Below are 15,904 nucleotides of genomic sequence, written 5' to 3'. Positions count from 1 at the left end.
ATTTTGCTCAACACGAACGACAACCAACTTTATTTCTCTAATTATGCGTAACTATGAGACGAACATGCGTGAATTAATGGTTGGAAGGTCAAAAAATAAATGTGGAATTCATTGACGATAAACTGAATGGTTTTTACCATGCCGGTAATATAAATTTTTAAATACTACTAGTGAAATGAGGGTTACTACTAGTGAAAAAATAAATAATATTTTTCATAAACCTTTTCTTACATAAATTTTTCATCGCCTTATAAATCAATTTGAATTTCTTACATTTACACTTTTAAACAATCATCTCAACTTTTTCAACTTTGAAATTGATCTTGAACACATATAAAATCGATAAACTGTCTAACGCCATCAACAAATGTATCAATCAAATGTCTATCATCAGTGAACCTATTATGCATCTAGATGCTTAAGGATTTTCATTAAGTTTAATTCTAGATAATATATATATATATATATATGTATTGTCAATTTAAATGACTATTGTGGTATAATTGTACATGGTCAAATGATTGTGATTTATCTCATACCAGACATCAGCTCAACTAAAAGCAATACCAGAACAAATAAAAATTCTCAAGATCCAAATCTTTGATATAATTGTTGAACAAGCCACTAGCAACCTTTAAAATTCAGAAACAAAAGATTTTTAGAAGAATTTAACTTATTAAACTTATCCATCGGTACAGTCCCAACTTTTCAGTTGTAATCAATCAAATCTTTCACGCTATTGACCACTTTGAATATTTGAAATGTAACTAGAAAATAGAAAAAAAAAATAAAAAACAAAAAAACACAATTATCAATTAGGTATCACATGAAAGTTACACATAAATATAGTTTGACTATGCAGTGTTAAGTGCATCCTATAAGATCATCATCCCACCGCCTTTCAAACCTTCACATATAATGAGTGCATCAGAATCCAAAGACATCAAACCATAGTCAAATGTATTTATGAAATATATATTATCTATCTATATATATAAAGAAAGAGACCGAGGCAGGGAGGAGGAAGGAACTCCGAAGGACTGCCACTGTTGCAGGAGAGGATGATGGAAATTGGATTTTTACGAGGATGGGTTCAGTGCGGGCGAGTGAGGTAAAGGAAGAAGCTTAGATTTTTGGAGAGAGAGAGACGATTGGGAGAGGAAGAATCTCATATTTGGGGAGGGAGAGAGAGACAGTATGAGGAAGAAAGATTTAGGCGAATGAGAGGCCGGTGATGTTGGGGACGCTGGAGATGGTGGTCATTGCTGGAGAAGGTGATGCGGCGGATGAGGCGATAGGGATTCGACGGCTGCTGGACAAGGCGACACGGCGGTGGAGGCGAGACGGATCCAACAATTGCTAGAGACATGGCGGCCAAGGTAAAGAGACAGAGAGAAGGAGGTTGACGTCGAAGGTGAAAAGACAGAGAGAATGGGAGGTCGAGGTTGAGATCGAGAGAGCGAGGGAGAGGGGAGAGAGACAGAGTGGAAAATGTGGGTCTCCCAATTTGGGCGGGGATTCAAAATAATTGCCCAAATATTTGGCCATCAATTTCTCGCAGTAATTTAGTTAAAATCTCGCGACTATATCAGATTGTTAACAAACTTGTCGACCAAATTAGTCGTGTAGCATTATCCATTATCTCAATAATTTGGCTTTAAAATCTCAAGATAAATTGGGATTGTCAACTACATTATCGGCCAAATTAGTCGTGTAGCATTATCCATAATAGAAACGAAAATGCGGAGAAAATATATAAATAAAAAATATAAATATAATTTTTAATATAAAAATATAATTATTTAATTAAACATAAATATAAATTTTATTATCCATAAATATAAATACAAGTTATTTCTATTTCTAGTGTAATCAGCAAAATAGTAGAAAGAGAATTGCTTTCATTTCTAATGTAGTAGAGAAATAAAGATGTATTTCTAAATTAGAAATGTATTTTTAATATTTTTTAAATATTAAAAATTGACTTCAAAATGTTTTTAAAATTATAAAAATATATTCTTCTTCTTTTTCTTTTTCTTTTTTTGTTTCTTAGCACTTTAAGATAGTAAACGTTTTGAAAAATTTGAAATAATATCATTTCAGTGTGTATCAGAGTTTGTTGGTTGTAACCCCTCTTCCCCAAATAAGTAACAAAATCATCTTCTTTTTTTTTTTTCCTATTTGATTTTACAAAATAAATAAAACAATTAATAGTCATCAAGTATTGGCTACTAAGAGCTACTAGGCATCGAGAGAGGCATCTCGAATTAGGGGTGTGTGAATGATGGCTTAATTACACCAATAATAACTCAACTTTGCATTCTATTACTATTTGGTCAATGAACTTTGAAATGTTATCTGTTAGTCACTAATATTTCAAAACGGTTATTGTTTAGTCACTGAACTTAAAAATGTTACCTGTTAGTCACTGATATTTTAAAATTGTTACTACTTAGTCATCGAACTTTAAAATGTTATCTATTAGTCATTAATATTTACAAACTGTTACTGCTTAGTCACTGAACTTTAAAATATTAAATGTTAGTCATTGATATTTCAAAATCGTTTTTCACCCTTCACTCGATAATCACTGAACTTTAAATTTACGAGTGACGAATGAGGAACAATTTTGAAATATTAGTGACTAACAGGTAATATTTTAAAGTTCAATTTAACAGTTTTGAAATATCAGTGATTAATAGGTAACATTTTAAAGTTTAGTAACTAAACAGTAACAGTTTTGAAATATCAGTGATTAATAGGTAACATTTTAAAGTTTAGTAACTAAACAGTAACAGTTTTGAAATATCAGTAACTAACAGGTAACATTTCAAAGTTCAGTGACTAAGCAGTAACCGTTTTGAAATATCAGTGACTAACATGTAACATTTTAAAGTTCAGTGACCAAATAGTAATAAAATGCAAAGTTGAGTTATTATTAGTGTAATTAACCCGTGTGAATGATTGGTTCATTTAATAAATTGATCGAAATTCACTAATCTATTAAATTGAGTTGATGAGCAAAATCGAACAAAATTGACTAATTAACCCAAAAAATTGAACTAACCGATAATAAAAAAAATAAAACCCAAACCGTATAAATTGAATCAAAATAATTAAACCGAAAAAATTTGAAGTAACTGATAGAAAATACACAAAATAAAAAAATTAACATCGTTTTATAAATATCAAAACAACATCATTTTAAAGTTTGATCAGTTCAATTAATTTTATTATTCCAACCAAAAATCAAAAATCAAAATTTTGAAAAAAATTAACCGAATCGAACTAAACTAAACTTTTGCTTTCCCTTGTTTCAAATACATATTTGAGTTTGATAATAATAGAAAAAATAAGAGATGAACACAAATGCATCTAAATTCAATCTCATGCAGATGATAAAGAATACACTTAAAATGAGAGAGAAATAAAATAGGAGAGATTAAGAAAAAATATTTAAAAATATAAAAAAAGTTATTTTTTAATATTTAAATAAATAAATTAATGATAGATGAAATTACAACATAATATTAAACGTTAAATTTATTCGTTATATTTTTTCAAATATCAATAATAATTTTTACAATTATCTAAAACTTTAAAAATATATCATATAATTTTTAATAAAAAATTACTATCTATAAATGTTTTAATTTATTAATGACAATTTAATTTAATCGAGTGTGCTACTTTATGTGTTTTTAAATACAAACAATATTTTTAATTTAAAAATTACAGTGAATTGTTTTCGATTCTCTTGTAGCTTGGGTAGGCACTAACAAAATTTAGATTAAATCAAAATAATCAAATAAAATCGATCGAAATTTGCAATTTAGTTTGGTTCAATTTGTAGACTAATTCAGTTATGTTCTAAATTTGAGTTTTTCAGTTTGGTTCGATTTTCTTACCAAAAAAAAATCAAAATAATCAAATCAATTGAAATCTCGATACATGAATTATTAACTAATTAAGAAATTATTTTTAATTAAATAATATTGTATTTAGTCAAGTAACTAAATTCTTTAATTGATTAATAATTATTGGACATGAGTGTTAATCTCTATACTCAATTTATTAATCGATTAAATTTTTTTAATTAAATAATATTATTTTTATTCTAATAATAAATTTGTTTATTAAAAAATATTATTTTTAGTCGAGTAATAAATTTTTTTAATCGAGTAATATTTCTATACTAAAATCTAATTATAAAAGTTAATTAATTAATATTTATTTTTAAAATTATTTTTATATTTTTACACTTTGTTTTTATAATTTAAATAATTATTTAATTTTAAAAAAATATTCAATTTCAACAATAGAATTGATTTGATGTTCACCCTATTTTGGGCCATTGTATGGAACGCCTTTATATTTAAAAATGACTTTTAAAGTTAGGCCAGATGCGACAATGTTTAATTCTTATGGGCCGAAAATGGGCTTAATACGTGGCCCATCACCCATGTAAATCGGCCCATTTAGGGCCCATAAATCTGGCAACGGTACAAAAACTCTGCTTCCCTTCTGCTCTTCTTGCTTCTGCTCTCCTGTAACGGTACAAACGGCAAGGCTATGGAAGACGACGACTGGTCCGATGCCGACTCCATTTGAATTCCTGGAAAGCCCCTTCTCGTTATCGAAAACCAAGGCGAAGGAAGAATGGGAGTGGGAGGGCACTTCTGGGATTTGCTCAAGCCCTACAGCCGATCGGAGGGCTTCGATTTCCTGCGCAACAAACGCGTGGCCGTGGATCTCTCGATCTGGATCGTCCAGCACGAGACCGCCATCAGAGCCTACGCCCGAAACCCTAATCTCAGGCTCACATTTTTCCGCACCGTCAATCTCTTCTCCAAGGTACTTTTCTTGTATTCGCCGTCCGTTTGGCTTACCGGAGGGAAAACGAAGGGGATTATTAGTTAGGGTTGGGGAAATACTGTCAAGCTCTGCCTAATTGGATTTCTACGTTATATGGGTTCCTGAAACCGAAAGATAAAGGAAGAACACGTGTGGGTATTGAGTTCTTTCGGTTTGTTTTTCTTTTGGGCCGGAGAAAGTGAAAAACTCGACTTAAATAAACCACATTGTTTCCGAAACCAGAAGAACTATGAAAGAGATTTGGGGCTTTTGTGTTTCGTTGATTCGCGGTTGCAAAAACTGAAAATTTGAGTAACTTAGCGGAGAAATGGAAAGAAAGGCGGAGAAATTTTGTGGGTCCTCTGTTATTTGCGGGTTAGAAAACCGTAGAACGGAGCTTCACTTGTTTGGTTTCTGAATTCAAAAGAGAAGCTAGCGTTGTTCTGGGCCTGCAAGAGCTGCAAAACTTAGCTTAACTAAGCCAAATTGTTGCATCATCTTAAAAACTAAAAAATTGCCGATGGTTAAAGTTGTTTTATTCTGAAAGAAGGAAAATGAAAATGACATCTTGTTCAATTTTAAAAGGGGAGAAGGGTAGGTTGGGGAGAAAATAAGGCCTGCTGGTTGGAATCGTTGCATTTTCATTACCTTTGTTTTCACTTTTTTCAAATTGAAACTTATTGAGAAAGTAACCTCTTTTTCATAATTTTTCTTTTCCAGATCATAACAATCAACCATGAACTTGTAAGTTCTTTGAAACAGAAAACAGGATTTGAAACCGTAACAGCTTTCCTGTTATGTCCTTATTAGTTTCTTTAATTTCATTTTGCACCTGGATCCAAATAGGGGGAAGAAGAAAAATTTGTACTTCCCTTCCACCTGTGTTTGGTTTCTGCGTGTAGATTTTTATTCACTTCCTAACAGGTCTGCAGCCGAGCATCTTGTTTACCAATTTATTTAATGATTCCATTGTGCAGTTCGGTGCATTCCCTGTATTTGTGGTTGATGGAATGGCATCACCTTTGAAGTCTCAGGCAAGGATTGCACGGTTCTTTCAGTTATCAGGAATTGATTTGTCCAGTTCATCAGTGGCAGAGGAGGGTGTTTCAGTTGAAAGGAATTGGAAATTTCAAAAAAGTATTCAAGAGTGTGTGGTGAGTTGCTTCTTGAACAATATTTTAGTTGAAGTATGTTTGTGTAGTTCAAATGTGGGGTTGCAATGGTATTCCCATTCAATTTCTGTTTTTTAAGTTGGCATTGCCCTACTTTAGACTACAAGGATAACCATTTTTGTGTTTTCACATGTCTTGGTGGTACTACATATTCGTTCACACAATGGCAGTGGAGACCCAGGTTATTGCTGCAAGATAGAAATGCTCATAGCCTCAATCCATTAAGCTATTTTGAGTTATTTTGGGATATGCACATGTTATTTATCTCCCTGGGAATTAGAAAACTTGGAAATAGCACAAAGCATTTGCCCAGTGCATGTAACTGCTTCCAACTCTTTCATTCTCCAAAATGTTTTTAAATTCTTGCCCACTAAATCAGCACAAGGAAATTTGTTAAGTGAACAGTTTTTGCTGCATTTAGTTGCATCTCACTTAGCCAGGGGAGAGTTAGTAAGTTTGCATCGTATAACTCATTTTCATTTATGCCAAAGTAACCAAATTCTTTTCTTCCTATCTTATAACTGGCTTATGAATGTCCCCTGATCATCAGTGATCTTGTTATATTAGGAGCTGCTTGAACTTCTTGGGATGCCCATTCTTAAAGCAAAAGGGGAGGCTGAAGCACTTTGTGGCAAGCTAAACAGTGAAGGCCATGTAGATGCTTGCATTACCGCAGACAGTGATGCGTTCCTCTTTGGTGCTCATTGTGTAGTAAAACTCATTCGCCCCAACTCCAAAGTAAGTGCTAGGTTCTACGGGATCATTTTCCCTTTGTTCTTGTGTGGATATTCACTTGGGGTAATCTCTCTACTTCTTGATGCACTAGTTCGATGAACAAAACATGTAAAAGCGTTTTTCTTTTATTTTATGCTTTATGTATTTATAATTTTTTTTTGGATAGGGGGTTGGCAAAGATGATTCACATCTTACAAGCTATAACCCAAATCATGTCACTTCAGTTTGCTTTCTGCATAGCATCCTATATTGATCCGTTACATATGCTAGAAACATAAGCAAAATTAATTCTATAAAATGTATAAAAGAGGGAACTCTGCCTATGGATTCCTATCTACTACTAGTCCCAACCAAGCTTGGATAAAGGTGGAGGGTTGCATTAGGTAACCAATAGCCAGTGTAAAACTCATTGGATCAAACAAACATGAATTCTACACAAATGAAAAATTCTTGAGGGTGTGACCCTTCATATCTACGTACGTACTACACTGCTTGTGTGTAGTGACAAATGAGCTAAAGCCATTGTGTCAGTGACTGGATGTAATGTTCAATTTGCAAGGTTTTTTGCATTTTAATGGATGTATGTGAGTAAAGAAGCTAGTCTGAGATCATAGATTAAGGATTTGAACGTGGAATATTGGAATTTTAACAAGAAAATTTATGGAAGTGGTGGATGTGACTTAGGAGGAAAATTACTATTATGCGCCTCCAAAAGAAGAGATGGGTTGGAGAGGATGCTAACATATTAATAGAATTTGGATATAAACTTTGGTACTCAAGGAAGGATTGGGCAAAGAATGAAGTGGAATTTATTATGAATAAGAGTTTACATGATGGGGTAGTGGACGTGAGGAGTGTTTGTTAACCACTATTTCATCTAAAAGTTTAAACTGTTAGATATAAGGTTAATTTATCTTTTATATTATCACTTTCACTCTCATCATGCGCCTCACATGTGTTTATGTTTCATTGCATAACTGGCCCAAACACGTGCAACAATTTAATTATTGGGTCAGGGTGAGGTTTGAACTCAAGACTAGGCCTACTTTGATGCTATGTTAAATTGTTAACCACCATCTCATCTAAAAGCTTAAGTTGTTTGATGGAGGGCTAACTTTATCTCTTATACTATCATTTTCATTCTCATCAAAGAGAATAAGAGATATGATTATTGCAGTTAAAGTTGTTCTAGAAGAAGAAAGATGATTGTTTGTGTTGTAAGAATTGTAAAGTTATATGGGGACTATGCCTGACCACTCAAAATAGACTTTGGTCATTGCTGTTCGTATCAAAAAATGGAGGAAAAAGTGACACAAATGAAACCCAAGATCAAATGCTTGGATTTAAAAGGTGAAAAAGCAAACCATTTTCAAGGCAAAAGTGTGTTATGTCCCTAGGAAGATTAGAAGGGTAATATTGTGATAGGGATATAATAAAGGGTTAATATTGTAATAGGCTTATATTAGTTTGTTAAGAGATATTTGGTTGTTTGTTAGGAGCACATGGGTGCTGTTAGAAATTAGTTAAGGAGCTACCTATGCCTATAAAAAGGCCCATTGTAAGAGGAGATGATTATGCTTGATTTGAATGAATTCTTAATACTCATTTCTCTCTTAAGACTCTTTCCAATCTCCCTCAAATTCTCCCCCTTTCTCTCAATCTCTCTCTCTTTCTATTGATTTCCCCCTTCTACAATTCTGATTTCTTTCCCCAATTCCTATCACAACCCTAACTAACCCTAGGGTTGTGACAAATGGGGTTGTGGCAAATGGTATCAGAGCAGTCATTCCTCGGCTGTGAGTCCGGCAATCAAGTTAGTGTGTCTGACTTTTGAAGGTGAGTCCGACGGTGATTCCAACCAATAGCATTGAACATTCGTAACCTTCGCTTCTTATGTGTTTGCAAATTCCGACTATCTTGCGTCAAAATTCAGAGAAGATAGTAGTGGCAGAACGAACACCAATCCACAGTAGGTTTTGACGCTGACCAACGATTGGTGGCGGAAAGTAACAAGTCGCAGGAGGCGATTTCGGAAACAGCACAGTCGAACCATTTCGGTGGTGCGTTTGGAGGTGATGCATTCAGGAGTCTGTTCTAGAAGTGACTCATAGAAGCAAAACCCGAGGCAGGAAGGTGATTGATGGAAAGTAAGTAGTCGCTTTTGATTTGATTTTGGAAGGAGTCGGCGGGTAATATGATCATTGAATCCACAACGATTGCGAGCATAGTAGATCGAAGAAGGTGATCAAGAAGATGGTTCGACTTTTGGAGGTGAGAAAGAATCCGACTCTGTTATCGATCCCCAAAGGTGACTTACGTTGGTGATTAGGTGAAGCAATTCCGATAAAGTATAAAACCAAGCCAGTGGTCGCGGCCAATGGACAGTGATTGGGTGGGTCGCGACTGTTGCAAATCTGGCTTGACGGTGGATAGTTTGAGCTTCTGATCTGATCTGGAAAGTATCTACCATGATAGCAATTAGGTTTGGAGTCGGGAGAAGGATGGCGAGCTAACCAAGAGAATTCCGAACGGGTTTCCGAATATTGCTGCCGACGTGGTTAATTTCCAATAGGCGAGTAGCCCAGGAATTTTCGGACGACAATTTTGCTGATTCAATAACTCTGTCAATTTCAATTGGGTTCGGTATTGTAGGCGAGTAAGACCAACAGTTTTGATCGGATCTTGGAGTTGAACAAAGGAGGCAGAGTAGGTGTGCAAATCGGGTTGAGATTTTTAGTGATTCAGAGCAACAGAGTTGATTAATTTGATAGGCGATTCATAGTAGCGATTCAGCACAATGGATTCAAGGTTGTTGAATTGAGAGGGGATCAATTCTTAATTAGGCGAAGGCATAGCAACTATTTTGGAGTCAATTGATTTTCTGGAGGCTGCAACAGAACTGATCGAACTCATAGGAAGTACCACTGATCAAACTCACAGGAAGTACCACTGATCGAACTCATAGGAAGTACCATTGATCGAACTCATAGGAAGTACCCTGGGCTTTCGGTTCGACTTGTGGAGGAGGAGCGGAAGGTTCGACTGCGAAGGTGAAGCAACAGTTTGATTCGTTGTTGTGTCCAAGCTGCTGCAGTCGCGTTTTGGGAAGATCGCTGAACCATTTCAATTCTAGCAAGCAGTGAAGGCGTGAAGTGGACGTAGGTCCGAAGGATCCTGAATCTGTAGCATTTGCGAGCAAGTCAGGAGGCTGTTTATCGATTGTGTTAGGCAGCTTTAATTGGCAACTCAATTGCAGATCACAGTGGCGCAGTAGATTCGACGGATTCCATGTGAGAAGTGGATTCTTCCAGCTTGTTGATTGTTGGTGCTTGAGGCTGTGAGCAAAGGGAAACAAGGGTTAATTTCGGCTTTGAATTTTGGTTAGCTTGTTTGAAGAAGAGCAGTATGTATAAAACCCCTATCCCTTGGTCTTCCAAGTGTCATGTTCGTGAGATGTCAGCCATGGGGTCTCAATTGCAGCCGAAGGATGCTGCATTTTCAATGGGATGTCTTGCTCGAAGCCTTGGGAAGCATTGCACGTAGGAGACCATTGGAGCCTCAATTGCAGTAGATGAATGCTTCATTTTCAGTTGGAATGGAGCTTCAATGGCAGCCAAAGAAGGCTGCATTTTCAATTGACAGCAACAAGGATAAGCAGCAGTGTAGCCGGAAGAATCAAACATGGGGAAAGAAGTTTGAGAATGTGTATAGCTGAAGGGACAAAGGAACAAGCAGTGGGATTTATGAAGAGTGCAAGGAATTTGGCCGTATGTTCTGCGAGAAGCTACAGGAGTTTGCAATGATACTAATCAAGAAGTATCACTACAACTTTCCCATTGAATACTTCGATGATTATCGCGGGAGTTTTAACAAGGAAGAATTCCTTAAAGTGGAGTAGTCGAAGGAGGACAACCTTGCTGAAAGTAAATCCTTGGTGTACTCCAGTTACCAGCAAGTAAAAGTATTTCCAATGGAGAAGGCCTCTACTGAAGATATGAAAGGGTCTAAACATACTACTCCTTTGGTCTTGGCTATGGAGAAGGTTGAGGAGTACATGGAAGAAAAGATTGGGGAGGAGAAAGTGGAGGATGACACTTAATCAATTGGCAGTCTCTCAAGCACTGCCACTAGTGCTGAGACTCCTGAAACAACAAAATAAAGAGTCTAAAGAGAAGGAACAAAGGATTGCACCGGGCACCTTGCTTGGAACATCTCACATGTATGTCATTGGCATGGGCACACAAGACAAAGCAAAGTTAACATTGCCGCCCGAAGAGTTGGAGGATGGGGTTGTAGGATTGACGACGCATTTGGAGCAATGGAGGACGCAGAAGGATAAAGCGAAACAAGATGAAAGGAAGAAAGAGAAGGACTTCTTTGTTGAAGGGACCGAGACCCTTGATGTTTTGCTCATTCATGTTTCCATTGGTGTGGTAACAAGCCATAATGCTGTTGTTGCTGGGGAGAAAGAAAAGAGAAGGCAAAAGAAAAGGGAAAAACAAGATAAGAAGAAGGAAAAGCGAAGAAGAAACTACTGGGTGAAGATGGGCATTGGATAAAGAAGCAACGGCTAAGTGGTAATAAGTTTCTTGGGGACAAGAAACATTTCAAGGGAGGTGGGGGGGGGGGGGGAAATTGTCATGTCCCTAGGAAGATTAGAAGGGTAATATTGTGATAGGGATATAATAAAGGGGTAATATTGTAATAGGCTTATATTAGTTTGTTAGGAGATATTTGGTTGTTTGTTAGGAGCACATGGGTGCTATTAGAAATTAGTTAAGGAGCTACCTATGCCTATAAAAAGGCCCATTGTAAGAAGAGATGATTATGTTTGATTTGAATGAATTCTTAATACTCATTTCTCTCTAAGACTCTCTCCAATATCCTTCAAGTTCTCCCCCTTTCTCTCAATATCACTCCCTCTTTCTATTGATTTCCCCCTTCCTACAATTTTGATTTCTTTCCCCAATTCCTATCACAACCCTAACTAACCCTAGGGTTGTGACAAAGTGTGTGATAGAAGAAACTGGACTATAGAAGGAGAAGCTAGCCAAATGTGGAGTGAAATGGCTACTTCTATAATATGGCAAAAATGGTTCTAGTTGAGTTGAAGGGAAAAGTCCCAAATCAAAAGGAGTTTTGGTGGTGGAATAAAGAGGTACAAGAGAAAATACAAACTGGGAGAGCTTGCTAGAAGACTGTACATAAAGGTCGTAATGAAGAAAATATAAAGAGGTATGGTTTGACAAAAAAAAAAGAAGCAGAAAAGACAGTTACTGAAGAAGGTATTCTGTGAAAGGCATAAAAGATGAAAACCAAAAAGGACTAGTACATGAGGGAGTGATCAAGGAAATATGGAAGGAGTATTTCTTGAAGTTATATAGTGACAATAGAGAAAGAAGGGTTATGTTAGGGCATCTTAGTTAACTTTGAATAAGATAGAAATTACATGTTCTATGGATGTATATGCCCAAAAGAAATAGAATTAAGCATTAAAAAAGATGAAGAATAGTAAAATAGTTGGATCATAAAATATATCAATAGAAGTATGAAAATACAGGGAGAAAGAGGACTTATTTTGGTTAATGAAATTATTTAATATGATCCTTAAATAAAAAAGAATGTTAGATGAGTGGAAGAATAACACTTCAGTGCCTATTTACAAGAATAAAGCAGATGTTCAAAGTTGTGAAAATTAAAGATACGTATCATGGAGTGGAAACATGTGGAGGAGATACTAAGGCTTTTCCAATTACAATGGAACCACATCAAGGGTCTCTATTAAACTATTACCTATTTTAATTTGCCTTACTAATGAATGAACTCAATAAACATATATAGGAAGAGGTGTCGTGGTGTATGCTATTTGCATATGACATTGTGTTGGTGGATGAGATAAAAGAAGGCGTGAATGCTAAGCATGAGATATGGTGGAATATTTTAGAATCCAAAAGTTTTAAATAGAGTGAATATCCAAAGGCAGCTGGTCATATAAAAATTTCCTTCCAGCTTTAATGGAATAGATATAAAGAGAATAGTGAATATCCAAAGACAGCACAACACTGTCTGAAAGTCTTTTTATGTAGTCAATATTTATTGCATCACAATGCCGTGTCTCAAACTTCCTGATCTAGATCATGGCTCCATTAGTGATGGCATTGCATTAATGTCATAATTTTCCTGGTTAAAATGCAAAATACAGTTTTCTGCTATTACAATTTTTTGATGATGTATTATTTTTTAATTAGTTTTCCCATCTTGGCAAACATGATCATCTTACTATATGCAGGAACCATTTGAATGCTACAATATGTCAGATATTGAAGCTGGTCTTGGGTTGAAGAGAAAGCACTTGATAGCCATCGCCCTTTTGGTTGGAAATGACCATGATTTAAATGGCGTCCAAGGAATTGGGCTTGATACAGCCCTCCGTTTTGTGAAATCCTTCAGGGAAGATGAGGTTTTGATTAGGTTTGTTATACTGTACTGGTTTGGTTATCATTTCTTTGTTCTATTACTAGAATCAGAGCAAGTGATCACTGGGTGAACAATCTTAGTGTTTTATGGCATTTACTCTTTTTTGTAGGTTAAGTGAAATTGGCAGAGGAGACAGATTGCAGTTCCAGGGTGGCATTAGATCTGTCAGTGATTCTTTGTGCAGTTCAGATGATAGCTCGCCAAAACCAAAGTCTCGTCATTGTTCCTTGTGTGGGCATCCAGGCAGCAAGAAAGCTCATCTCGAGCTGGCTTGTGAATATTGTCATCCCCTTACGAATGAGGGTTGTATGCCAAAACCTGTGGGGTTCAAATGTGATTGCACCTCATGTTATTTGGTACGTTTGTGTCAAGTTTCCTCGCTTGCTTTCTCTATTGATATATGCTGGTTGGCTGCTTTAGTTTCTGTGCAAAGATTTGTGCAGAATGCCTGGCTCTATACTGCATGAGAAGGATGTTCATATTTTTGTAATGGCAGGATAGAAGGGACAAGGAACTGAAGAAGATCAAGAATTGGCAGTTTAAAGTTTGCCAAAAGATTGCTATGGAAGAGAATTTCCCAAATGTCGAGATTGTTGAATTGTATTTGAACAACCAACACGACTTCAGTGGTAAGAGTCATTAGCCTCATCAACTAAATCTTATTTCTGTTCGGCCCTCTTCATTCCTTGGTTTTCTTTTCCATGAATGCTTAGGTTTCTCAGGTGATTGGATATTTTCTGTTTGCAGTTGGAATTTTTGTTTTAATTTCGTAATTTCTCTTTTGTTCTTAGAACAGTTTTTGCTCACTGTCCACCGTTTTGGTCTTTGGTAGTAGCAATTAAATTCTTTGATCTTTCTGCATTTTGCAGCTGACGATGCGGGCCATTTAGCCTGGGAAAGCCCAGAAACCGAAATGCTGGTCGATTACTTAGCTTTCCATCAGCACTGGGAGCCCTCTTACATACGGCAAAAATTGCTTCCAATGCTGTCCACCATTTTCCTCAGAGAAATGGCCTCAAACCCGAATGGCGACTTGTTGTACGGCCAGTATGAGTTTCACTCTATCCAGCGGCTGAAGATCAGATATGGACATCAATCTTTCCTAGTTAAGTGGAAGAAAGCTTCACCTGCAGCCAACAATACGGTTCCAACTGCAAAGTCAGATGAAGTACAATCCGATTCCAGCAAGCTTGATGAATCCACCGATTCATTAGATGAAGCCGATGAACCCCAGATATTTCTCGAAAATGACTCATGGTTTTTGCTAACTGATGAAAACATGGAGCTCGTCGAGGCTGCTTTCCCTGAAACAGTGGATGCATTTTTGAAAGAGAAGGTTGGGAATCGTTTTATCTTCTTCATCCTGCTATCTAGCACTGTGCAGCTGTGTTCACCATGTTTTGTGTGCTTTGACAACTGCAGGAGCTGAAGGAAATGAAATCACGAACAAAGAAGTCTGGAGAAACTCCTTCCGAGTTGGCAACCCCGAAAGGCGTGCAGCGCAGTCTTACTGACTTTTATCGATCATCGAAAGCATTGTGTCAGGTGAAGATCCCAGATGGTTTAGCCAAAAACCGGCATCGGGGTACTACTGATTCTCCTGATGGAAAAAGAAAAGGTTCGAGTCCTAAACTTTCCAAATCTGTGAGGCGTCGTCTTCTCTTTGAGTAATGCATTTATTTAGCAGAGTCTGTCTAGTTTTGAAAAGGGGGAATTGCAGTTCTTATATGTAAATATCAGTATGACCTGACCTGTTAAGAGTATGTATTGTTACAGGTTTTGAAACAGATCTCATGTAGTTTTTGTTTAGGGTTTTGAAAGTTACCCTAAAAAATTTTTAGGGTTTTGCATCCGATTCCTTTTGTTTTTGATTTTCTCGTTAAAGGGTTACCCTAGCTTCAAGGGATATTCGTGTGTAGAATGAGGACTACCTACCCCACCCGAGCCCCGATGATGGTAGACTCAAAAGTCCGCTTAAGCCACTTATGACTTATGAGAATCGCTAATAAGTTGTCAATGGCAATATCAGTGGTCCCTTTGCCTTTAAACGTCGGCTCTAAGCATGGTGGGTCTCTCTTTGTATTCAAATTTGAGAACTCAATGCTAGACATTGATTGATACATATTTGAGAGTAGTAATTGTTGTTGCTTAAATATAAGAGTAAATTTTCTTATGGGGAGTGTGTCTCAATTAAGAGTTTGCGAGTGACTTGTAAAGAAAAAAAAATCGATTAGCGGTACGGATGACTTCTTGCGTGGGCCTTTTGATGTTTAAGTCAGTTTCCAAATGAGTGTGTAGAATACAGAGAAAGTAGAATTACTATAAATGTAGAATTTTAAGTATACTTTTACTAGAGTCGTCGTCTCTTATTTATAGAGGGAGAGATTGACAGGTGGAGGGACAGTCATAATTCTCGACAAGTATTTCGGGCTTTATTTTGGATTTATCGACGAGGATATTTTAAGTAGAATTGACTCTGTTTTTCATGGTCTCGCGTGAATAGTATGTGGAGATCAAATCTCTCAGGTTTATAGTCTCCCAAAAAGGTTTCTCGTGAGGTTGATAGAAAAGTTTTTGAATCGGAATGGCCCGCGGTCTCCCGAACAATAGTGCTCGAGTGAATTATTTTTGCTAATTTTTCTCTAGATAGGCTTTTGGGCTTCTTT

At 36.4% G+C, this 15,904-nt stretch overlaps 1 protein-coding gene across 1 annotated transcript; it reads left to right on the top strand.

Annotated features, from left to right (window-relative positions):
• The first annotated feature begins 4,534 nt into the window (after positions 1–4,534).
• Positions 4,535–15,088, top strand: LOC127787389 (flap endonuclease GEN-like 1). The gene is made up of 8 exons (XM_052315407.1): positions 4,535–4,854; positions 5,832–6,008; positions 6,594–6,764; positions 13,051–13,232; positions 13,348–13,594; positions 13,735–13,867; positions 14,108–14,574; positions 14,661–15,088. The coding sequence occupies exons 1-8, from the start codon at positions 4,660–4,662 to the stop codon at positions 14,907–14,909; spliced, it is 1,821 nt and encodes a 606-aa protein (XP_052171367.1). The 5' UTR covers positions 4,535–4,659; the 3' UTR covers positions 14,910–15,088.
• Positions 15,089–15,904: the final 816 nt, after the last annotated feature.

The sequence above is a fragment of the Diospyros lotus genome, chromosome 12 (genome assembly GCF_014633365.1).
Source record: "Diospyros lotus cultivar Yz01 chromosome 12, ASM1463336v1, whole genome shotgun sequence".
NCBI lineage: Eukaryota > Viridiplantae > Streptophyta > Magnoliopsida > Ericales > Ebenaceae > Diospyros > Diospyros lotus.
The sequence above is the reverse complement of the archived record's forward strand: the minus strand, read 5'-3'. Positions and strand labels throughout refer to the sequence as shown.

Bases quoted from the DNA above. Each gene is read 5' to 3' on its own strand.
- LOC127787389 (XM_052315407.1), top strand. From the start codon at position 4,660: ATGGGAGTGGGAGGGCACTTCTGGGATTTGCTCAAGCCCTACAGCCGA. The intron at 4,855-5,831 runs GTACTTTTCTTG...TCCATTGTGCAG, and splicing joins CCGTCAATCTCTTCTCCAAG to TTCGGTGCATTCCCTGTATT. The intron at 13,595-13,734 runs GTACGTTTGTGT...TTGTAATGGCAG, and splicing joins ATTGCACCTCATGTTATTTG to GATAGAAGGGACAAGGAACT.